Here is a 24376-nt window from a genome sequence, read left to right on the forward strand (position 1 = left end):
TACTTTCGGTACCTACAAGTCCGACACGCCCTTTCCTCTGTTTTTCCGGCTGGCACGCTCGTTACAGAATCCTCACCCCTGGAGGACAGAATACTCGACGGCCACGTCCCGGACAGTACGATCTCTCATATATAAAAAGCTGATAAACGACCGAGCGGACCTTTGTACGGCCTGGACCGGCGATGGACTGGAACTTGACGATGAGGACTGGCAGGCGGCGATATCCTCCCCGAAGGAGGTAGCAATCTCGACCCGTCTGAGATTGGTGCAGTTAAAAATCCTACACCGAGTGTACATCACGGGTCCTCGCTTGTTGCGTATGGGGTATGTCTCGGATGATTTGTGTAAGCGCGGGTGTGGAATGGTGGGTACATTCCTTCATATTTTGTGGGAATGTCCGGCGGTAGTGTCCTTTTGGAATCGTGTGCATGGTGTTATGACTGAGATGACGGGTGTTTCGCTTTTGCCTGAGGCCCGAAGGTGTCTTTTGAATGTGTGGGAGCCCAATGATTATAATGTGGCACAGACGCAGTGGGCCACCTTGGGTAATATGATCGCTAAACGTGACATTGCACTATTGTGGGGATCGTCGAGGGCGCCCAGTCTGTCGGCTTGGTCTAAAAACATGGACTGGTGAAAAAAGTTTACATTGCTCGGGCAGGACCAAGAAATGGGGGAGGGTGTGGAATCAGTGGAACCAATATCGTGGTGAAATTTGTACCCCTCCATTTGAGCCTCCACCGGAGGTGCTACAGTCCCCTTAGCATGATGTTCCTTCTAGTTTGGACTTTGTCTATGTGTTGCTGGCTATCTCTTGTTCCCCCTTTCCCCCTCCCAGCTGCTCTTCCTGTAGACTATGTACAGTTGTGGATGTGGTACACCCTCCCCAGAAGGATTACTTACGTTTCTGCCTTTCGTTTAGCCTCTGCAGTTTTTTCTTATTTTTTTGGTTGGCGTTTTTTTCAAAAAATATAAAATAAAAACCTTATTCCTCCTGTACTGTAATGTATGACATAACATGATTGTTTAATTACCGCCGGGCCCTAGGGTTGTCGGCTGAAGGGCTGTGTATTCATTCATTCTGATATGATATTGGAACTGTTGCCAGCCGACCCGAAGTGGCTATATGACTGCTATTGTATTTCCATGTTTATCAATAAAGGTTTAAAAAAAATTAAAAAAAAAGGATGGGGAACGGGAGTCGAACTAGCTGTGGTAAATGTGGATTGGAAAAGGCAACGGATGTGCACATGTTTTATCAATGCCCCGCAGTAAGAGGATTTGGGGATAAAGTGGAAACTTCAATGTCAGGTATTTTGGGTCAGCAAATAAAGGTAAGCCTTTGATTGGTTATCTTTGGAGTGGTGGATGATTTCATGGGTTCCATCAGAAACTTGCTATTCTATTCAATGCTACTCGCAAGAAGATAGATTTGTCGTAAATGGGTGAGCAGTACACCGCCACAGCATTCAGAATGGCTGGAATCCCTTGTGTATATGTCCAAAATGGATTTATTAGGATAAAAAGTCTAAGGAGAAAGATTTCTGGAATCTGTTGTTGGCATGAATCGAGAACCCAGGAAGGGTTGGCGTAAGATCCGAAGGCTACTGGAGATAGAAGACCGCAACTATGTCCAATGATTACACCAGCAATTTACTCTGGACTGCTAAAGGGTTTCCTCCCAACACTCCGAATCTTAAGCAGTGCCAGTGTAGGTTTCACACCGCAAGAGAGAGATAGCTGTGAGAAGGAATATGCCCATTGTAGTAAGCTTGTCAGTGGTCAGTATCTCTTTCGAGTAAAGGCCTTAAAATTGGACATTACAGCTTTCTGAGGTGAATGAGGACAAAAAAAAATATACACATTTTCCCAAACTAATTGCATTATACACAGTACATAATAAAAAACCATTGCATACGCTGCTCAGTTATTGGCTCTGGGTTCGTCGACTACTTGGTGAACCTACAAGTCCTATAAATTCCCACAACCAGAAAGGTCCAGCGAATGTAACTGTATATTGCTTTCAAACAGCTGTCATAATTAGAAGTTGTTACAGGTGAAAACGTTGAAACAAATGGCTGTTTTTTCAACTAATTTTCAATTTTTCTGTTAGTTTCTATGATGAAACCTTGAAGGATCTACACAAATGACCCCTTGCTGAAGTCAGAATTCTGTCTACTTTTCCAAAATGTCTACCTTTCCAGGATCCATTATTGCTTTCATACCCGTTTCTACCATTAACTGGAAGCTGGTTGAAAGCACAAAAATAGCATAAATAGGCTATTTGCCAGAAAAATGCCAAAACTGTGTAAACATTTTTAGTTTTCTGACAAAAGTCTGCGTGTCCCATGAAAGCGGGGAAGATGGTCATTTCAGCACTACTACCTCTTTTTTGAAACAATATGCAGGGGAAAAAAACAGACTCATCTGGGGCCCTTTTTCCCCATTTTCCCCCCAAAAATAAAATGTAGCTGTATTTTGGCTAGCTTCTGGGTCCCCTCCAAGGGAATCCACAAACCCTGGGTACCTTTAGAATCCCTATGATGATGGAAAAAAGGACACTAATTTGGCGTGGATACCTTATGTGGTCAAAAAGATACTGGGTCCTAAGCGCGAAAATAGCCAAAAAAAGGCTTAGCACAGGGGAGGAAAGGCCTAGCAGCGAAGGGGTTTAACTTGTGCATCTGAAAAAAAACACGTAGTGATCGATTCCTTACCTTAGAATAGATACCCCAGCAATACCAACTACAATGGTGGGTCTGCGAACCAAGATCACACCATAAAGTCCTGGAGAACTGAACGGCCAAAGTAGCCGTCTCTCCGGACTTGGCTGTCCAGGCAGTAATGCTTGGTAAACGTGTGCAATGAGGCCCACATAGCTGCCCGACAGATGTCATGCAAAGGAACTCCCCGTCCTAAGGCAGTAGTGGCTGCCATCGCCCTGGTAGAATGGGCGAGAAGCCCCACTGGAGGCTCTTTTCTAGCCAAAGAATAATACGCTTTTATGCACAGAACGACCCAACGAGAGATGGTCTGCTTGTGCACGGCCTGACCTTTTTTTGCGCCAACATAGTCAACAAAGAGTTGGTCATCCACCCAGAACTGTTGTGTACGGTTCAGATAGAATGAGAGCGCACGTTTTGTGTCCAGACCATGAAGCCTCTCCTCCTCTTTTGAGGGATGCGGAGGCAGAAAGAAGGTGGGCAGAGTGATGGTCTGCCCGATGTGAAAGGCAGTGACAACCTTCAGCATACAATAAAGCAGAGTCCTTAGGATAGTCTTATCCAGATGGACCGAGAAAAAAGGAGGTTTAGAAGAAAGAGCATGGATCTCACTCACTCTTCTGGCAGAATTGAAGGCCACCAGGAATGCAGTTTTCAAAGTAAGAAGATGAAGTGGACAGTTGTGAAGTGGCTCACAGGGAGCACACGTCAAATATGTTCGAACCAGGTTCAAGTCCCACTGAGGCATTATGAAAGGAACATGAGGGGAAAAAATTAGTAAAGCCCTTTAAGAATATATTTACAACAGGGGACTTAAAAAAGGAAGGCTGATCTGGAAGCAGTAAAAAGTCTGAAATGGCAGCGAGATAGCCCTTGATAGTGCCCAGAACAAAGCCCTACTAGGCCAAAGAAAGCATTAATAAAAAACCTCTGAAAGAGGGGCAGAAAGGGGATCCACAGCCTTTGCGGTGCACCATGCAACAAATTTATTCCACCTGCAGGCGTATACCGTTTTAGTAGAGGGACGCCTGGCTGCCAAGATTACATCACAAACTTCGGGAGACAGGTCAAAAGACGTCAACTGCCACTGCTCAATCTCCACGCAAGGAGTTGTAGGCTGATAAGGTTCGGGTGGAGGACCGTCCCCTGCTGCTGCGACAGAAGATCCTCCAGAAGAGGCAGTTGTATCGGGGGATCGATGGCCATGCTGAGTAGCTCGGGATACCATACTCTTCGAGCCCAGTTTGGAGCCACTAGGATGACTTGGGCCCGGCCGCGTATGACCTTCAGCACTCTGGGTAGAACTGGTATAGGCGGAAAGGCATATAGTAGACCGCAACTCCACTCGCGACAAAAAGCGTCGCCTAGCGAGTGCCACCTTGGAAATTCCAATGTCCAAAACTGATGACATTGGGCGTTCTCTTCGGTGGTGAATAGATCTAACCAAGGCTCTCCCCACTGCTGAAAAAGTCCTTGCGCCACGTCAGAGTGCAGACACCATTCGTGATCCATCATGCACCGGCGGCTGAGTTTGTCCACCCTGGCGTGGGAAACCCCCTGATGCTTCAGCCATTTCCAGAGGCGCAGAGCCTCCTGACATAGGGTCCAAGACCCCACCCCGCCCTGTTTGTTGCAGTCCCACATGGTGAACACCTGCACTACTCTTCTCTGGACAGAGGGAAGGAATGCCTTCAGTGCAAGACGGATCGTCCGAAGCTCCAGAAGGTTGATGTGGAGCCCGGACTCCGCCGGTGACCAGAGGCCTCTGATCTCCACCTCTCCCATGTGGCCGCCCCATCCCAGAAGGGATGCGTCCATCTCAACTGTGTGTTCCGGTTGGGGACGGGAGAGGGATCTGCCGTTGACCCAATCGCAATTCGTGAGCCATCACTGCAATTGTTGTGCAGTGTCCTCCGAGATCTGGACGTGATCAGACAGGTTGCCCTGATGCTGTGCCCACTGAAACTTCAGGTCCCACTGCAGAGCCCGCATATGCCATCTGGCTTGATCCACATGCAGGATGCAGGAGGTCATCAGGCCCAGAAGACAAAGGGTCATCCTGACCGAAACCCGGTATAGAGGCTGAAAGATCAGAACCATAGCCTGAATATTCCGGACTCGCTGCTGGGGAGGATAAACCCGAAACTGCGCTGAGTCCACAACCGCTCCGATGAAGAGAAGCTTCTGAGAGGTAATTAGGTGAGACTTAGGCACGTTGATGGAAAACTCCAGCAAATGCAGGAGGTCGGCAGTAGTCTGTAGGTGGGAGAGGACTGCCTGGGGCGAGCCCGCCTTCAACAACCAGTCATCGCGATAGGGGAAGACTGGAACCCCTGATCTGCGAAGATGAGCTGTGACTAACGCCATCACTTTAGTGAACACCAGAGGGGCGCTGGTAAGGCCAAAGCGGAGCACAATAAACTAAGTCCCCGTCGCCTACCATGAACCGCAGGGAACGCTGGTGGGCCGGCAGGACAGGGATGTGAAAATATGCATCCTGCAAGTCCAACGCTACAATCCAGTCTCCAGGGTCGAGGGCAGACAAGACCTGAGCTAGCGCCAACATTTTGAACTTCAACTTGCGGAAGAAGCGGTTTACGTTCCTGAGGCCCAAGATAGGACACAGGCCTTTGTCCTTATTGGGTACCACACAGTAGTGGGAATAGCAACTATGACCTACTTCTGGCCCAGTAACGCGCCCAATGCCCCCCATGGGCCAAGAGGGCCGTGACTTCCTGCTGAAGAAGCGCAAGATAGACCACTGACAGGTGGTACTGAGGTGGCTTGAATGGGCCTGAAAGTTCGGACCGGACAATTATATTGCCCCCCCCCCCAGACAGTTTCGTCTGCCAGGAATCTCGGCGTTATCTTTGACTCCGATCTCTCCTTTGATCAGCATGCCAGAACCGTCGCAGGCAAATGCTTCGGAACGATCAGATCCCTGAGAAAGTTCTTTAACTTTCTCCCCATCGATGCCAGAAAGACGGTGACAGTTGCACTCATAATCTCGCGACTAGATTACTGCAACGGCTTGCTCGCAGGAGTCAAAAAGAGCACCATCCAAAAACTGCAGAGCGTACTTCACACAGCCGCCCGTCTTGTCCTGGGCCTTCCCCGCAGATCCTCTATCTCCGCAGCGCTTCGCTCACTTCACTGGCTCCCACTTCACAAAAGGATCCTCTTTAAAATCCTGATTACAGCCTTCCGGGCCTACAACAAAACAGGCCCTAAATACCTCAACAAGCGCTTTCCCCACTACGTGACCAGCCGTCACCTTCGTTCAACCAATGACAACCTCATCCTTCTCCCTAAATACAATCTGAAAACGAAGGGTGAGAAGACCCTCAGTTTCCTTGCAACTAAAGCGTGGAACAAACTGCCCAAAACCCTCAGACAACAAACCCAGGAAAAACCTTTTCGAAAGCTCCTAAAGACATGGATCTTCAACCTCCCGGACGACTACTCCAAAGCTTCCATCTAATACTCTTGGACTGGTTCACATAGGTTCTCAAGCGCCAAGATGCTCCCTCAGGAGCGAACGTTCGCGCTCTAGAAATACCTCACAAATATCACAAAATATCGGACTAGGAAGGCTTGAAAGTGGATGCTGCGGGGGTGGAGGTGGACTGACCCACCCGCTGGCCTCCAGAACCCCCTCGGCCACGTCCACGGCCACACTGAGATTGTTGCTATGCCGGCCTGTGGCTCTGAAAGGAACGTGTTGGGGCACCCCTTCAGTGACCACGAAAGGAGCGAAAAGCAGAAGTCTGAGGAGGCAGAGTGCCCGTCAGACCCAAGGACTTAGCCGTAGCCCGCATGTCCTTCAAGCTCTCCAATTTACTGTCCACTTTGTTGCCAAAAAGGCGAATGCCATCGACGGGCATGTCCATCAAGGTGTTCTGGACATCCCCAGAGAAGCAAGTAGTCCTCAGCCAGGCGTGGCGCCGAAGCGACACCAAGGTGGAAATCGCCCTGCCCAGAGAGTCGGCGGTATCAAGCCCACAACGAATGGTGAACTTTGCTGCGTCTTTTCCAGCTGCTATAGCTTGGGAGAGTACTGCCTGAGCCTCCTCCGGGCAGTTGGACAGCACCAGCGCAACCGTGTCCTACACAGAGTGGGAGTAACGGCCCAAGAGGCATGCGGTGTTCACCGACTGCAGCCCTAAGAAGATGAAAACAGCTTCTTGCCAAGCTGCTCCAGCTTCTTGATTCCCTGTCAGGAGGTGCGAAAGGGAATGCACTCTGGGAAGTGGAGGCTTGAACAACCAAGCTCTCAGGGTTGGGGTGTTGGGAACGGAGGAGGGGGTCACCCTGAGCCAGGCGGTGGCGTTGGGCCACGTTCCTGTCCACAAGAGCCCCTGTGTTGGGCCTGGGCTAAGTGCCAAAAAGAACATCAGAGAGTGCATCATCAAATGTTATGTTATGTTATGTTAAATAACTCTTGTAACGCGCACTGTCACCAAAGGTTTCCTGGCGCTCTTTATAACAGGATGGAAAATGAAGAGTTGACACTGACCAGGTTAGCCTAGGGAGGGGAAGAGGAATGTCTTAAGCAGTTTTCTGAAGATAGAAAGGGAAGTGCTTGACTTGATGAAAAGAGGGAGGGAATTCCAAAGGCTAGGGGCCAGATGAGAGAAGCGGCGGCCGCCGTGCTTCTTGGTTTTGACTTTGGGAACAACAAGCATGTGAAGGTGAGCAGAGCGGAGGTTGCGTGACGGGCGATGTGAAGTGATTAAAGATTGCAAGAATGCAGGACTGGTGCAGTGCTGGGCTTTGTAAGTGAGAAAGGCTACCTTAAAGGCTGACCTTAGTCCCATCGGCAACCAATGAAGTTGATGCAGCAGGGGTTTTGCCGATTGCCATTTAGGGATTTTATAGAGGAGACGGGCCGCCTGGTTCTGAACCACCTGGAGACGATACAGCAGGGACTGAGGGAGGCCATGGTAGATGGAATTGGAAAAGTCCAGGCGGGAGAGAACCAAAGAGATGACAACCTGAGTTAGAGCAGAAGGTGGTAAGAGATGGCTAACTTTGCGGATCTTTCTCAGCTGATACATACAGAACGAGATGACAGCGCCCACTTGGGCTTTCAAGGAAAGCTCTGCATCAATGATCACGCCCAGACTTTTCACTGATTTGACCGAAGGTGGAAGGGGGCCAAATCCAGTGGGCCAGAACTGTGGACCCCAGTGAGCAGAACTGGAGCCGGGAAGGAGCAGCTCGGTTTTTCCTGGATTCAACTTTAATTGATTCTCATTCATCCAATGTAGGATGTGAATCATAGCAGTGCGAAAGGTGTTGACAGCATTGGAAGAGTTGAGGGGAAAAATTATCTGCAGATCATCTGCATAATTATATACCGTGATGTTCCAGTTCTTGAGTGAGTGGATAAGTGGGCGAAGATAAAGATTGAATAATAATGGCGAGATGGAAGAGCCTTGGGGTACTCCACAAGACGTGGAGGTTTTTACTGCGGTGTACGGGCCCAGGCGCACAGCCTGAGTACGTCCAGTTAGAAATGACGCAATCCATTTGAGGGCAGTACCCTGTATGCCTGCCTGGCCGACACGGTGGAGAAGGATGTTGTGGTCCACCGTGTCGAATGCGGCAGACAAATCCAGGAGTACAAGGACTTGAGGGATACCCGCATCCGCATTTCTCCTCAGTGTATCCAGGACCGCGAGGATAACAGCCTCAGTTGAATGGGCGGGTCTAAAACCAGCCTGGTTGGGCTCCAGGTAGCCAGAAGTCTCAATGAAATTAGAGAGACAACGGTTGACATATGCTTCTGTTAGTTTAGAAAAGTAGGGAAGGAGGGAAATAGGGCGAAAATTTGAGAGATCGCCGGGATCAGCTCCGGATTTCTTAAGAAGGGGCACTAAAATGGCATTTTTAAAGGAGTTCGGAACAATGCCGCTCCCCAGAGAGCCATTCAGTAAGGATAGAATGTTATCCGGTAATTTGAGGCAGATATCCCGCAGTACTGATGGCGGACAACAGTCGTTGGGGGAACCCGACTGGACCCGGATAGCAAGGCCCACTAAGGAAATAGAATCAAGGGCGGGAAAGGTCGTGAAGGTCAGGGGATTATCGGAGGAGGGTTCCAAGATGTATGACCGAGGACAGGAAGGAATAGAGTTTTTAATTTTTATAATCTTTTCAACAAAAAAGTGGTTTAGAGCGTTGCATGTCACTTGGGAGGGGGTCTGGGCTGGGAGGGTTCTGTCATCCGTGGTAAGTTCATTCATGACCTTAAAGACTTCCTTGGATTTATTGACCGCTGACGAGAGTCTGTTGGAAAAGTGGTCTGACTTAGCTAAGATGATGGCAGCTTTGTATTCTCTCCGCACCAAGATATAGAGCAGCCTAGCTGAATCGGAGTAGGTACGCCTCCAGATCCGTTCCTGCTGGCGCACTTTCAATTTAAGTTGCTTAAGATCATTCGTGAACCATCTGTGAGAGGAATGATGCCGCGTGCAGGGAAATTTCGTAAGTGTAGCGAATTGATCACTGGCCGACTTTAACCAGGTGCTGATGTCTCTATCCAGTGAATTAATGTCAGAAAGGTCAGTGAGGTTCGTACGTGGACGGGTATCAGCCAAAGCCGTAAGGAACCCCTGGGAGTCAAGTGCGCTCCACTTCCGGGCAAGACCAGCAGCCATAAGAGGGGCTGGGGTTATGCCAGCGACTGTGATGATGGTGTCGACTAGAAAATGGTCCGACCAGACACAAGGGGAGATGACTGGCTCTGACAGTGTTAAGTTGTAGGTCCAGATCTGGTCGAGAATATGACCCTTGATGTGGGTAGGGTGAGATACCTGTTGACTCAGGTTCAAACTGTGGAGTGAATCAAAGAGCTCAGTAGCCGAGGAACCGGCCTTAGGGTCGTTGTACCAGTAATTGAAATCACCGAAAAGGGCGAGACTGGCATGATGTGTCAATAGGGCAGACAAATGTTCACTCAGACAAGTGGAAAATGATGTCATAGGGTGTGGTGGACGATAAAGAAGCAGAAGCGTGAGGGCACCCATGTTGGTTTCGAGATTGAGGAGCAGGTTATCCACCTCAGGTATAGGGTGGGAAGATGAAGAAAAAGAGTTAAGACGTTTAGAGATGATAGCAGCTACCCCACCCCCAGGACGATCTCCCGGACGATCAGCGTGGAGGATGTAATAGTCAGGAGGGAGGGTCGCCAAAATGTCTGGGAGAGACTCGGAGGTGAGCCAAGTTTCTGTTAACAGAAGTATATCTGGTTTATTGGTAGACAGAAGAATAAAAAGCTCATCATGATGCCGTACTAAAGAGCGTGTGTTCAGATATGTTACCCTGATGGTCTGGTTGCTTGTAATGGAGGGAGCAGGCACATTACAAATGCTAAGGTCGGGGGTAGCTGAGCGTTTAAGACCCAGAGAATCTATGCGCCTAACGGCAATGGGACATAATGGAAGGGGGGGGGGGTATTGTAGCTGTCTTAGTGATTGTGGCGTATATGTGGTAGAATGGGCAGCATGACTGGCCCCTGGGCCCGGTCTAGCGCGGACGGGCGCAGACGGGCTAGTCTTAGGCGCGTCTTCGGCGCGCGCCCGCTGCGCGCGTCCGCTGCGCATCCTGGCAAGTGAAGGCTAAATAGCCTCTAACCCGGAAGTCGGGGAGAGCTAGAGCGCGTCCCCAACCAGCCCTAAGATGGCGGCTGCAGCTGGTGGGCGGCTAAAGTACCCTGTTTCCCTCTGCACTAACGGAGCATCCCGCGGCGGATAGGGAATAGGGGAAAGAGTGAGTGCAAGTGTCAGCAGATAGTAAGCATAAAAACACAATTTTGCAATACACTTTAAAAAACGCCGAAGTCACAAGAATGACACTGAACGAATGTGACAGAGCGTGAATGGTGAGCGCTACAATTTTAAAATAAATGAAGTCCTCTGTGCTGAGCTAACTGGTACAGATCTTCAGTAAAAGTGTTATCCCAGAGCCGAGGGCTCGTTCTGCCTAAATAGCCTCTAACCCGGAAGTCGGGGAGAGCTAGAGCGCGTCCCCAACCAGCCCTAAGATGGCGGCTGCAGCTGGTGGGCGGCTAAAGTACCCTGTTTCCCTCTGCACTAACGGAGCATCCCGCGGCGGATAGGGAATAGGGGAAAGAGTGAGTGCAAGTGTCAGCAGATAGTAAGCATAAAAACACAATTTTGCAATACACTTTAAAAAACGCCGAAGTCACAAGAATGACACTGAACGAATGTGACAGAGCGTGAATGGTGAGCGCTACAATTTTAAAATAAATGAAGTCCTCTGTGCTGAGCTAACTGGTACAGATCTTCAGTAAAAGTGTTATCCCAGAGCCGAGGGCTCGTTCTGCCTAAATAGCCTCTAACCCGGAAGTCGGGGAGAGCTAGAGCGCGTCCCCAACCAGCCCTAAGATGGCGGCTGCAGCTGGTGGGCGGCTAGAGTACCCTGTTTCCCTCTGCACTAACGGAGCATCCCGCGGCGGATAGGGAATAGGGGAAAGAGTGAGTGCAAGTGTCAGCAGATAGTAAGCATAAAAACACAATTTTGCAATACACTTTAAAAAACGCCGAAGTCACAAGAATGACACTGAACGAATGTGACAGAGCGTGAATGGTGAGCGCTACAATTTTAAAATAAATGAAGTCCTCTGTGCTGAGCTAACTGGTACAGATCTTCAGTAAAAGTGTTATCAAAAGGCAGCAAGGGCTCCGAAGAGGTTGCCCCGGTTGAAGCACTTCAATCATGAGGTTAGTCCTGACGGCCACTGTAGGGAGTTCGAGGTGGATAACATCGGCGCCCTACGCAACACCACTGCGTAACTTGCTCCCTCCTCTGTAGCCACGGAAGGAGGATACAGCATGCCAAGGCCAGGCGAGGTGTCTAGACCACTGGCATCCCCCAAATCCTCTGCCCAGTCCAGGTCATCACCGCACTGTTGTGTGAGAGGGTCCTCAAACCCCTCCCAATCCTCCCCTTCCTCTGAAGTCCGCGAAACAGGCTGATAATAAGGCTGAAAATAAGGAGAACGGACGTAGGGTTAGAAAGGCCCCATCGAAGTCGGAATCGGCGTAGATCGACGCCACTCTGGCACCGCTCCCGCACCGCGTCTGGTTCAGGGCTGAAACCGGGGACGACTTCAGCGGTGGTATCAGACGATGTCGGAGGTGGTGCCGGAGGTGGGGTCGATACCGGTGGAGGTGTGATCAGGTCAACCGGTGTCACCTGGGATCCGAGCCCAGATCCAGGGAGGTCCTGCGGCGCCAGGGTCAGAGCTACTGGCGCCGGAAGGGCAGGACCTCCAGACGGGCCAAAGAGTCGGGCCATGGCAGCAAGAAACTCTTGCACCTGTGCAGGCGTCGCCGACAGACCCGAAAAAGGTGGGTAGGTCGGCGGCAACATTGCAGGCTCCGCTGGAGCGGCAGGGTTGGCACCACCCGCTCCCTCAGCCGCAACTGGAAGTCGAAGAGCAACGGCGCTTCTTCTACTTCTTTTTTTAATGCTTCGACTTACCTGACCAAGAGTGCGAAGACTTAGATCCAGAGGAGTGATAGTGACGGCTCCATGACCTGTCACTCGACCTCCCACGGGACCAGGCCCTTGAGTGGCGCAGAGCCAACTGTCAGACTTCGAGCAACTTTCAGGACCGCTCCCACAAAGTTTTCGGCGCCATGGCCCGCAGTCGGGGCACGACTTGTAGTCGTGGTCGCGACCCAGGTAGTAGAGACACGCGGTGCAGGACCGTCACCGACATCATACGGTGACAGTCCCCGCAGTTCTTGAAAACGGGCATCCCTACGACACCAGGAGTTGATCAACTCAGAAAAAATTAGGTAAAAGGCCTCAAAAAAGCTCAGTCAAAAATTGACTGGGGGTACGTGCTCTTTACGGATCTGAGCTTGCTGGCGTGGAAAAAGAAGAAACTGATGTCAGCGCGCGTGAGCGCATCTAAGTTGCTTCAGCGATGTCATCTCAGCGACGCTAACGACGCTCGAGGACCCGCACGACAACGTCTACCGACGCACAGGAGTGTTGCTGACGAAAAACTTTACGGATCCAGTCTCACGCCTGGGGGTAATTCTAAGGTAAGGAATCGATCACTACGTGTTTCTTTCAAGTTGCCCTTGACCATGGAGACGGTATGGTAGCGCTGGACTTGCAGGTCGCTTACTTCTACATTCTCATCCTGCCGGCCGAAAGACGTTATCTACGGTTCACTGTAGGCCACAAGCATTTTCAGTTTACCATGCTCCCCTTTGGGCTTACCAGCGCCCCTCGGGTGTTCACAAAAGTGATGGTGGTGGTCGCAGCTCATCTGCGCTGATCGGGGGTTCCAGTCTTCCCCTATCTCGATGAATGGTTGTTTAAGGCAGGATCGCCCAAGGCTGTAATTTCCCACCTCCAGACTACTGCGGACCGCCTGCATTCGCTGGGGTTCACTATCAATGTGCCGCAGTCACACTTGACTCCCTCTTAGTTGCTCCTTTTTTATTGGAGCTGTTCTGGACACAGTGCAGTTTCAGGTCTATCTTCCCGAGCCACGAGTTCAGGATATTCGGGCTAAGATACCGATGTTTCAGCATCTATCCCGGATTTCAGTGAGAATAACCCTGAAGCATATGCGGGCTCTGCAGTGGGACCTGAAGTTCCAATGGGAGCAGCACCAGGGGAATCTTTCCGACTAAGTCCAGGTGTCAAGAGGTAACTGCGCAACACCTGCAGTGGTGATTAACAAACTAAGATTGGGTCAGAAGCAGTTCCCTCTCCCTCTCCCTTTTCCAACCAGAACTCTCCGTGGTGACCGATGTATCACTCCTGGGATGGGGCGGCAACTTGGGAGAGGTGAAGATCAGAGGAGTCTGGTCTCCGGCAGAGTCTGGGCTTCATATCAACTTGTTGGAGCTACGGGTGATTCGCTTGCCACTGAAGGAATTCCTTCTCTCCCTCAAGGGGACGGCAGTGCCGGTGTTCACAGACAAAACAACTGCAATGTGGTACTGCAATAAAAAAGGTGTGTGGGGTCGTGGACTATTTGGACATGGCTGGAGCATCAGGGCTGTGCTAGGCCTAGACCAGGGGCCTAGAAGGAGGTCTGTGAGGGCCTCACTGAACGGCAGCAGGGACTCCGAATAGGCTGCTGCCGGTATCACCGTAGGAAGCTCAAGGCCCAAGGCCTCAGCAGCCCTAGGCAACACCACAGCATAGCAGGATCCCTCCTCAGTGGCCACAGAAGGGGAGAAAGCATAAAAAGGTCTGGAGAGGTACCTAGATCACTGGCTTCCTTGGCTAACCATCAGGAGACTCCTCAAGACCTGGCTCTTCGAACAGGACCAGCGTTCCCCCCGCCACCCCCCCCCCCCCCCCCCCCCTTAGCGCCTTGAGACCCTCACGGGTATGTAGTGCGCTTTACAAATGCTATGATTGATTAATTCCTTAAACTCCTCTCTCCAGTCCTGCTCCTTCAGTTGGTCTGCCAAAAAGAGACCCCACCCAGTACTCCTCGCCCTTCTCTGAATGCCACTCAGGGCAATAGGGAACGCCAGGGGATAACAGTGGTACAAAATTATAGATCAGTGCCAGTACCAGTGTCGGTCAACGCCGGTACGGTTCAGAGTCCAAGACGGAGTTGACGGGCATTGGAGGGGGCGTCAGAGGAATCGGTCCTGGAGGAGGCGTTGTGAGGTCGACCGGCACCGTTCCAGATCCAGCCTGGATCCATGGGGCCCTGCGGCGCGGAGGCCCTGCGGCGCCAAGGCCGGAACCACCAGCATCGAAGGCCTAGAGCCCCCAGTTGAGTCCACGGGGCCCGAAGCCTCGCCGTCGGTGTCCGTCTGCCCAAAGATAGAATGGAGGGCTTCCTAAAAGGCACAAAGTTGCGCAGGGTGCGCGCCGGCTCCCGGGAAGGGAGGGAAGCTCTGAGCCATTCCAGCAGGCTCCGAGGGCAGAGCAGGACGACGACGACCCTTCGTGTGCTGAGGCACGTCGGTCGACGGACGGGGAGAAGGCGAAGAGCAACTATACTTCTTTACCTTCTTCTTGTGCTTTGACTTACCTGATGATGAAGACTTTGACGAGGAACGATGGTGGTGGTTCCACGACTTTCCTCTTGACCGGGATCTCGAGCCATGTGAAGCCGACTTCAGGCCCTCCAGAAGTAGTCGGACAGCTCCCACAAAGACTTCGGATTCATGGCCCGACAGTTGGAGCACGACTTTAGGTACTGGCCGTGTTTCAAGCACCAGAGGCACACAAGGTGCGGATCCGTGACAGACATTAGCTTGTGACAGAAGTCACAAGGCTTGAAGCCAATCCGACGATGGGACATCCTACGTGCACCAGGAGTTGAATGTCTCAAAAGTTTTTGTCAAAAAGTGGCTAAGGGTACCGCTCTCCCCAGATGTGCGCTGACTGGCGCGGAAAAATAAAGAACTGACGTCAGCGTACAGGGGCTGCGTCTAAGTAGATACTGCGACATCATCCTGGCGATAACGACGCCAACGATAAGCGCAGAGTCGACCGTCACCACCTACTGATGCGCAGGGGTACTGCTGAGAAAAAATTCTCCGGATCCAGTCTGACGCCTGGGGGCAATTTTAGGGTAAGGAATTTACGTCCAGCTGTTCCTGTCACCTTCCTTATAAAGCTTTCACTGGCAGCGGATCCACATTTAGTGAAAATGGTCAGAGTATCTCAGAGCACGGAATTAGTAGGCTTGGAGACCTACGGCGATTTGGAACGGACTGGGGCATTATCTACCACTGAGTAAACACTCCAAGGGGAATACCGCCTCCAGTAATAAATTGTCCAAATCAATGCATATGGCATGTGGTGATAAACATTTACTGTATTGCAGTGTTTAAAAGACAGAAATCAGTGAAGTGTAGAAGTGGTTAACAAGCTACTCTCTTACAATCAGCGAGACTGACATGGGTCAGAGGAAGAAAACTATGCCTGGCATTGAAACAATTTTTCATAAGAATAAGGGCATTTCAGGTATATGCAATGAAACAGAAGTAGAAATAATCCTCACCTATCATGTTGGCATTGACATTGTTATCATCTGTGTATTTTAGGAGTTCCCGCAGGAAAGCCATCAAGTACCTAAAAACATTTCTGTGGCAACGAGGCAATTGTGATATCACCTGGAGAAAAACAGAAAGCAGCAAAATACACTTATTTGTCACAATCACATGGAAATCAACCAGATTGAGTATTTAGAAACATATTTACTTGCACCTTCAAAGATATAATATCAGCAAATTCATTTAACAAAGTACAAGTAAACGATTTATCACAATGTGCATATAAGGAATATTTTATAATGGTCTATACTTGTCCACCTTTATTCAAATAACAGAGCAGGAAGTCATCAAGTACCCTTTGGAAACTAGGAGAATGGCCCTTTATAGGATTGTCATAGTCCCCACTTTTCATTATTTCTTGGGCCTGCGAGACTTCTTGATCCACTTCTATCAGTTAAATGTTATTGCTATAAGGGTTTCAGGATATTACATCTTAATTTTTTAACCACATGTTCACATTTTTGACAGGTGTTAAGTCTGTCACTACAATGGCCAGAATATACTTTACTGGGGATGTACTTCTCTTCTCCTTCAAAGTTGCAGATATGTTCATCCCCAGGTCAAGTTTCTCCCAATGAGCCCAACAATTACAATTCTCTTTTCCCAAGTAGCTATTGTACTGTAACTATAACATAGACATTACAAAATCTTCAAGGATTAGAAAGTATTCGGGGGAGGGGGATATTATGAAGCCTTTCTGCTAACCTCATGAAATGCCTTCTGTAGGAGGCTGACAAGTGGAAAGAGAACTGCCACCAAAGTCGGGACTTGGACCAGGAGACTCAGGAGAACTGGGGACGCTAGGAACCACCCAAGGTACGAACCCAGGAACCCCACAGAGGCTATGTGCAGAGTGGGAGCACAGGCGCGTACTCAACAGAAGTCAACAGGAATTTCGCTATTGAAGTTTTATAGAAGAAGGACCCTCCCAGTGGACGCTAAAGAAACCCAATGGTGCATAGGTGTGAAGTGACCTCAGAATCTGCCGTAGACCACAGTGGAGGACGTCTGAAAAGATGCTGCTGGTGAAGACTGTGCAAGTGTCCGGTGGAATCCAAGGGTGGATTCTCGAAGAGAAGAACCTGTAAACAGAGGGGAAGAGTCAATGCCACTGGAAGGTGACCAGGAGGCAAGGAAGAGCAATTACCACTGATGACGGAAGATGCAGGAGTGATGATGGGGACGTTGTAGTTGCAACTGTGGGGACCAGGCAACGATGAGGAACACCAGGAGCCATTCACAAGAAGTCCCACGTCGGAAGATAGTGGTTTAATTGAAAAGTTCTGATTCATTGCTTCCAGGTGCCTCCAGTGGATCTTTTTTTCTTTTGGTGACCATAAATTCATGAAAATATATTAAATTTTATAAATTGGTGTCAGATTTCTCGAGTGTTGAGTTTCTTCCTTCTTCAATTGTTTTGGTGTCGTTTAAATGCTTTACCCTTGTTTCTTTGTTGATGCCGGACTGCTCAAAGCCACAGCTACCCAAGGTTGAGCTAAGGTTTGGCAAACTAAACCGGACTGGTCCTTAAGGGGTTTGTACTATATTACATGGTGAGGTCTTACAACCACATCATATATTAAATCCCATTTCCTCACATTGACCGAGGTTATAAGATTGAGATCACTGCCTGAATGTCCTGGACTCTTATTTTTGGGGTTAAGGCACAACACCAGACGGTGTCCAGAATGGCATTGATGAAAGGGAGTGTACGAAGAGTCGGCTTAGACTTCAGCATGCTAATAGTGAACCACAAGTAGGTTAGTAGGTTTACCATACAAAAATTCCACAAATATACTGCCTGTATTAATTTTAGTAGGGGGAATGTCTCGCCATCTTACCAACGCTCACTAGTAGTCCTAAGAAAGACAAGAAACAAAAATGACTATGAATGAAACTACATTCACACGCATTCCTCAAATATACCGTCCCCCGAAGCAGCTTCGCTCCTCCGGTGCCAGCCTGCTGGTAACTCCAAGATTCAAACGTTCCAGGATGGGGGAAGGGCCTCCAGCGTGGCTGCTGCTCTCCTCTGGAATGAGTTGCCACAGAACATCAGACAGATTGACTCCTTACTTGAATTCAGAAAGAGCCTAAAAACATGGCTCTTACCGAAAGCATGATTCCTCTTTCTCCTGAGTCCTTCACTTGTTGGTTGTGTTCCTATATCTGAGCGCCAGGATACCCGTAGGGCGGCAGTGTGCGCTATATAAGAATACCTACAATACAATGCAAGATACAGACTCAGCGAGTTTTGCTCAGCAGCATGATGTGTTGGATTGTGCGGATGGCCCTCCCCGCTAACCACCACTAATATATTCACAAGCAATCGAATGTGAGGTACACTTTTTTGTACTAAAGCCCCATTATGCTAATTTTCAGATAGTTCATCTCTATCTCTACAAGTCTACATATTGTGACACTTTGTATATTTCTCTGTAAGCTCCTCTGTCAGCTTCACTGAGGTCAATGCAGGAAGATCTTCCTTGCCGAGTGTTTCCTCTATAATTGTTTTCTAAATATTGATATATGAACATATACAGATGTGACTATATATTATTTAATATATTTTGTACTTAATACTGATAATTAAAAATGCTAACTTTTATGTTGTTTTCTTTATTTCTGTATTTGTGAGTAATACATGTGCATGTAGTGTGCCGTATGCCCCTGACTTTGCTGCCTGTCATCAGAATTCCACAGGGGCCTTCTTTCTTATTGTATTTTTCAGGACGTTCACCATAGCCTGGAGCTGGGTGACTACTACCCGTGTTGAGCCCGCCTTCAGCATCTAGTCGTTGAGTTAGGGGAAGAATGGGACACCTGATCTCCGAAGATGTGATGCCACCACCTCCATCACTTTTGTGAACATCAGAGGGAACTGATACACTGAACTGAAAAAGCACCTGTTCGACCCTTCTCCCTTTGGACTGCTCCAGAACAGAGTCTGCTTTATCAGCAAAAAGGAGAGTCTCAAACAGCATGCCCATAAGAGATGACTGAACATCACCTGTAGATCGCAACCAGGAGTGGCAACAAATAGTGACTAGTACCAATGGGTCGTCCAATGCAATCTGTGGTATCCAGACCACAACGGATTGCAAATTTAGCAGTATCATGGCCATCTTCTATAGCCAGGTCCAGTAAAAGATGAAGGGGCTCCGAGATACCTGGGAAAACTTGAGCTATGGAATCAGAGCATGGAAACAGTGGCACAAAAGACAACTGAAATTGACAGACCAGAGAGCCAAACTTGTGGAAAAATTCTTCCCAAAGGTCTTCACTCCCTAAGATTGGCTATCATGCTGCATTGAAGGGCAACAGGGGGGGATCAGCATTGTCTCGCCCCAGCTGGAACACCTCAGTTAGAAAACTGTTTTTGACCTCCAACATGGAGAGATGAAGGTTGAGAACTAAGGCGCCCTTAGAATAACCACCATAAACGAGTCTCTTTCTTCAGTGGCAGGGTTTTGGGGTGAGCCTAGAACAACGTCAGGAGATATGTCAAGGCCACTGGCATCCTGGAGGTTATTATACCAGTTTTCATTATGATAGGGTTTTCAAAGTCATCTCCAGCATCATAATCATTAGAAGAGTCGTCCCAAATAAGTGATGTAATGTAATGTATGAGACCTGCCCTGCAAGACCAGGATGCTGAGTATATCAGATGGAGAGGGCAAACGCTGCGGTTCAATGGACAAGAAGCAAAGCCATGGTTGAGTTCAAAGCAGAGTGGAGTCAGAGCACAATGTGCTGTGCCTCGTGATCCAGCTTCAATTGAGTCAGCATTGGCGTCAATGTTCTAGGAAAGATCGGGCCTGCAGACGTTCCAGATGGAGTCAGAAGAGATCTAAAGAGATAACAACCATGTGGAACTCTTGGTTTTGCCTCTTTTTTGCTGATGGCCCTGGAAACTCTGGTTTCGTTGATGGCCCTGGAAACTCTGGTTGCGCTGGAATAAGTTGTGTGATTGACTCAGATGTCGACTGAAAACAGGAGCAAGATCGAGAGGCATGCCATTGCACTTGCGCCTTCTCAGGGGTATGAGAATGGAGGGGAAGGGGCAAGCCCCACTTAGATTTGGAGCACCACAACGATCAACCTCAGGACCAATGTCTGGACAAGGAATGGGATCAAGAACGATTTTTGGACTTGGACTGGTTTTGCGCAGTCTTCCAAAGCTTGATGATGCATAGCTTTGACTTATTGTCCCAAATGGTCTACAGAGTCATTGACACGCAGTCACAGCAGGCCTTAGAATTGTGGCACGAGCCAAATCACTATACGCAAAACTGATGTGAATATGTCAGACATTTGCTTGAGCTATTTCTTGCAAGGTATAAACCCGGTCGTCTCTGAGGGGACATTTACCTTGCACATGGAGCAAAATTGAGGTAAAAGCGTCTCGAAAGAGATAGTACCGAAGTGGAGTCTAGAGGTGTGGAAAGAAAGGAACTGATGTCAGTGTGCAGATGTGGCACCCTAATTGGCTCTACATGTTATTTGCAGGGCAGAAGGGCGTCAGTGTGGAGCCGCACTGCACCACCTGACGGCATGCAGAGATACCGCTAACATTTTTCTCGATCTAGTCCGACACAGAGAAGTATTAAAAAATGAGAAATAAGTGGTTAGAAGACTATCTGCAATAATTTTACCAACAGCCTGAAATTTCTTAGCTAACGCCTGCCATAAAAAAGGGATGAAGCTCAGTTTGCATTTCTGCACTAGGAATACTGGCCAGTGGTTGGAACTGGCAAAATGTTCTGTGTAGTCGCAACATTACAGCATCTTGAATAGGTACAGTAATACATTGTAGAAAATACCATTATAAGCATTTGCCAAGCTAATTCAGTGAGCAAGACCCATTGGCCTTGGCAATGCTTACTACTAAAATCAAGGCAAAGCCCAGGGATGCTACTGAAAGAATGGTCCACAAAAATGTAACAAGGGTAAGAATGTACATCGCAAAATAAATAACGTTTGAACATCCACTTAATTTAGTTTTTTCAAGAAAGCGTGATGTGTTTGCTACTATATGAGACCCACAATGTTCCATTATATTCCCACACACAGACACTATGGTGCAAGAAATTCATAAGGCCCCTAAAAAGAGTTCTGATAACTAAAGCTGCTTATTATAGTAGTACAAATACCTGTTTGCAGCATTGGCTGTCCGACGAGACTTCCAGGCAGCGTTGGTACTGCTCATAGCAAATTACTGGCTCTGGCAAAGCCTCCAAGAAAATCAGCAGTGCTTCAGCCACTGAATGGTTGCTGCCAGCTGTGTTACAGCAAGTTAAGGAGTTTCCATTAAATACCGCATTGGCTCAAAGTTCATGAGAAAAAAAATTCCCACTGATATTTTGGGCTATTTTTTCTTAGATTTACAGAACAGGTAGCACATGTTTGCAGACTTCATCAGAACCTTGAGAAGAAAATTTACGATGTGCAAAGTGAATTCATAATCCCAAAACTCTGAGTGGAGGATCAATTATAAAAAATCTTTAATAGCTGTTTTGTACAAATGGAAAAAATTAGCTCTCACCATCAAATAGCTCAACATCGGGGCAGCCATAATCATATTGACAAAGCACCATGCACAAGGTCTACTGAAGTAGAGACCCGGATTACTTCCAACAAATGGCAGCTGGTTATAGACGACAATTCAGTATACCATTAGGTAATTCATCAAATCCAATTCAAAAGACAAAGGGAGGCATATCCATTAGCCAAGAACCTGGATCTGAGCACTAAAGTTATTGGTGAGCTAAATCAATCTTGATTAGAGAACTTCTTAATATCAAGTCGGTTCAAAGACCCATTTAACTATCTTGGCATGAAATGACTAAGAAATTTGGTGACAAATTAACTGGGGCTAGATGCTTCTTCCACAGTTCTGGAGTAGCCCAACAGCAACTAGGTTTAGGATGGAAGGCAGTCAGTTTAAGGACTTGAAAGATTATACAGATAATGGTGGCAAAGGACATCGTGTGCAACACCCCTACATGTGTTATGAGTGTAGAAAGCTTCTTCCTTTTTCAATGAACATTGAAAAAGGCCAAGAGGCTGAAATGCGTTATTGTAACAAGACCGTCCTCATTGGTCACGGCTCCCATGACTAGAGAGCGGTGACTTTGTGCGAAACGTCAAACGCTTAAAATGTATATATATATATATATATGTAAAACTTACATTTTAATTGTAATGGCATGATTGATAAAGGTATATTGCTGGTAAAAATAAGTGGGGTAAAGGCATGTTCGTGGTAAAGGATTCAAAATAATGGTAATGCATGGTTATGACTGGGTAGTAAGGACTGTTTGCCGTCATTTTGATGCTCATCAGAACTGGGAATAGACTAAGAGCCCTCTTAGGGTCCACCCACTGTAATCTCACCACTCCATTGAAGACAGGAGATAGAGGTCACTAAACAAACATGGGCAATACCAAAGGTTATGTTATATAGGACCAGAATTTCCACCTTGACAACCTCAGCGACCCAAACTCCACTGCTCTACCAAACAACCTCGTCAACATCGGACTGCAGCAACTCGTCACTACCCCCACCCACTATGCGAGACACACCCTCGACCCCATCTTCACTGGAGAATTCAACATCCGCTTCAGTCACACCAGGCAACCCCTCTGGATAGACCACCACTTTCTTCTCGAAACCCACCGCACACAAGCCAACGCCACGCCCCGTGCAGAAACTGGAGCAAGATTACCGAAGAGCACCTCGCCGCCTGCCTCAGCTGCACTCCTCCTCCTCCCACCACAACTGACGCCAACTCTGCAGCCAACAAACTCCAGAAATAAATCGCAGACTGCGCCAACATGCTTACACCCCTCCAGAACACCAACAGACAGCACAACACGAAAGTTACCTGGTTCAACACGGACCTCCGAGAATCCAAGCTCTCATGCAGACTCCTCTAGAAAGCATGGAGGAACAAAAAACCCCGGAAGCGTGCACCACCTACACGACTGCCACTACAGCACACCACCAACTCATCAGATCCATGAAGAAGAACTTCATCCAGGACAGAATCCTCTTTAACTCCCGTAACTCCAAGGAATTCTTTAACATCATAAAATAATTCACAAGACCCTCCAGTGAAACCTCTGACGTCCCACTATCCCAGGACCTATACAACAAACTCTGCTCCATTTTCCACCGAAAGATCAGCACTCTACGACAACTTCAACAAACACGACCAAGGCACCAACTCACTCCTTCCGCCAGCAACACCATTCAGCTAACCATCCTTGGCTGGATCCCTGTCATCACAGAAGATACTGCAAAGACCATGAGGAGCATAAACTCCGGAGCACCCAATGACTCATGCTCGCCCCACATATTCCACAGGGTCGCCTCCGCCATCCCACAAGAATAACGACAGACAATCAACTGCATCCTTGAAACAGGCACGTTTACCGATGACTGGAAATACGCAGCAGTCAAACCCCCCTCAAGAAGCCCTCTGCAGACCCAACGGACCTCAAAAACTACAGGCCCATCTTTCTCCTCCCCTTCACGGCCAAAGTCACTGAGAAGTTAGTCAACAGCCAGCTAACGAACTCCATAGAAAGCAACAACATCCTCAACATATCTCAATCGAGCGCCCACAGCAACAAGACTGCCCTACTAGCCACCACGGACATTCCTCGACCAAGGCCACACTGCAGCCCTCATTCTACTAGACCTCTCAGCAGCCTTCAAAACTGTCTTCCATTGCACACTAGTCACCAGACTCCACAATGCTAGCATACAGGGAACTACCCTAGAATGGATCCGCTCCTTCCTCGCCGGCCTAACTCAAAGGATAAGATTCCTGCCCTTTGTGAGAAGTTGGCCTGATATATGATGCTCACTAGTTCTAGTGATCACCTTGTATCAGTCCAAACAACCCTTATGGTGATTGGTTGTACGTCAACCTTATAGACAGCTATCCTAATGGTAGCATGGACAAAGCAGTCTTAGGCTAAACTCTTTTGGCATGTGAAACCAGCTGTTTTACCACATATAACCCCTTGAATACCAAATGAAAGGACGCCACACAGGTAGTTATGAAAATAAACAGATATTTATTAACTAACAAACACCTCTGAACTCTTTATGAGATCAGAGGGCTAAGCACATGACAAGACTTTTAAGAAAAATACGTTTAAGTTGCACAATTACAATGTTGCCCTAGGGGCACAACAAACCATATTGCAAATGCTACTTACCAGTATGCATCTGTTCTTGGCATGTAGGGCTGCTGACATTCATATCTGTGCATAGATCGCCGCCTAGTGTTGGGTCCGGATGATTGCACATTGTTGTCCTGGAAGAGCCTTCGAAGTATCACGAGATAGGTGGCTCCTCCCCTGGACTACAGTGCGCATGGGCATCGACTCCATCCCCAGATTGTTTTTAGCCATTGTGGCCAAGATGGAGTGAAACTCAGTGAATGATGACCATGCCATGAAATGATATGTGAACACTGCAGCTGCTACAGGCGCCGGGGAGGAGGGCGGGCGTTATGAATGTCAGCAGCCCTACATGCCAAGAACAGATGCATACTGGTA

At 48.5% G+C, this 24376-nt stretch overlaps 1 protein-coding gene across 2 annotated transcripts in view; it reads right to left on the reverse strand.

The window, feature by feature from the left end:
• OCRL (OCRL inositol polyphosphate-5-phosphatase) overlaps positions 1 to 24376 on the reverse strand; it is a 611352-nt gene that overhangs the window by 17227 nt on the left and 569749 nt on the right. For both annotated transcript variants that reach the window (XM_086918813.1, XM_086918814.1), the window contains 2 exons: positions 20956 to 21083; positions 15751 to 15862 (listed from right to left, as the gene is read on the reverse strand). In XM_086918813.1, the coding sequence (XP_086774939.1) occupies positions 15751 to 15862; positions 20956 to 21083 (240 nt within the window). The remainder of the gene's footprint in view (positions 1 to 15750; positions 15863 to 20955; positions 21084 to 24376) is intronic.

This window comes from Lissotriton vulgaris, chromosome 4_1, assembly GCF_964263255.1.
Source record: "Lissotriton vulgaris chromosome 4_1, aLisVul1.2, whole genome shotgun sequence".
In the NCBI taxonomy this organism is placed as follows: Eukaryota; Metazoa; Chordata; class Amphibia; order Caudata; family Salamandridae; genus Lissotriton; species Lissotriton vulgaris.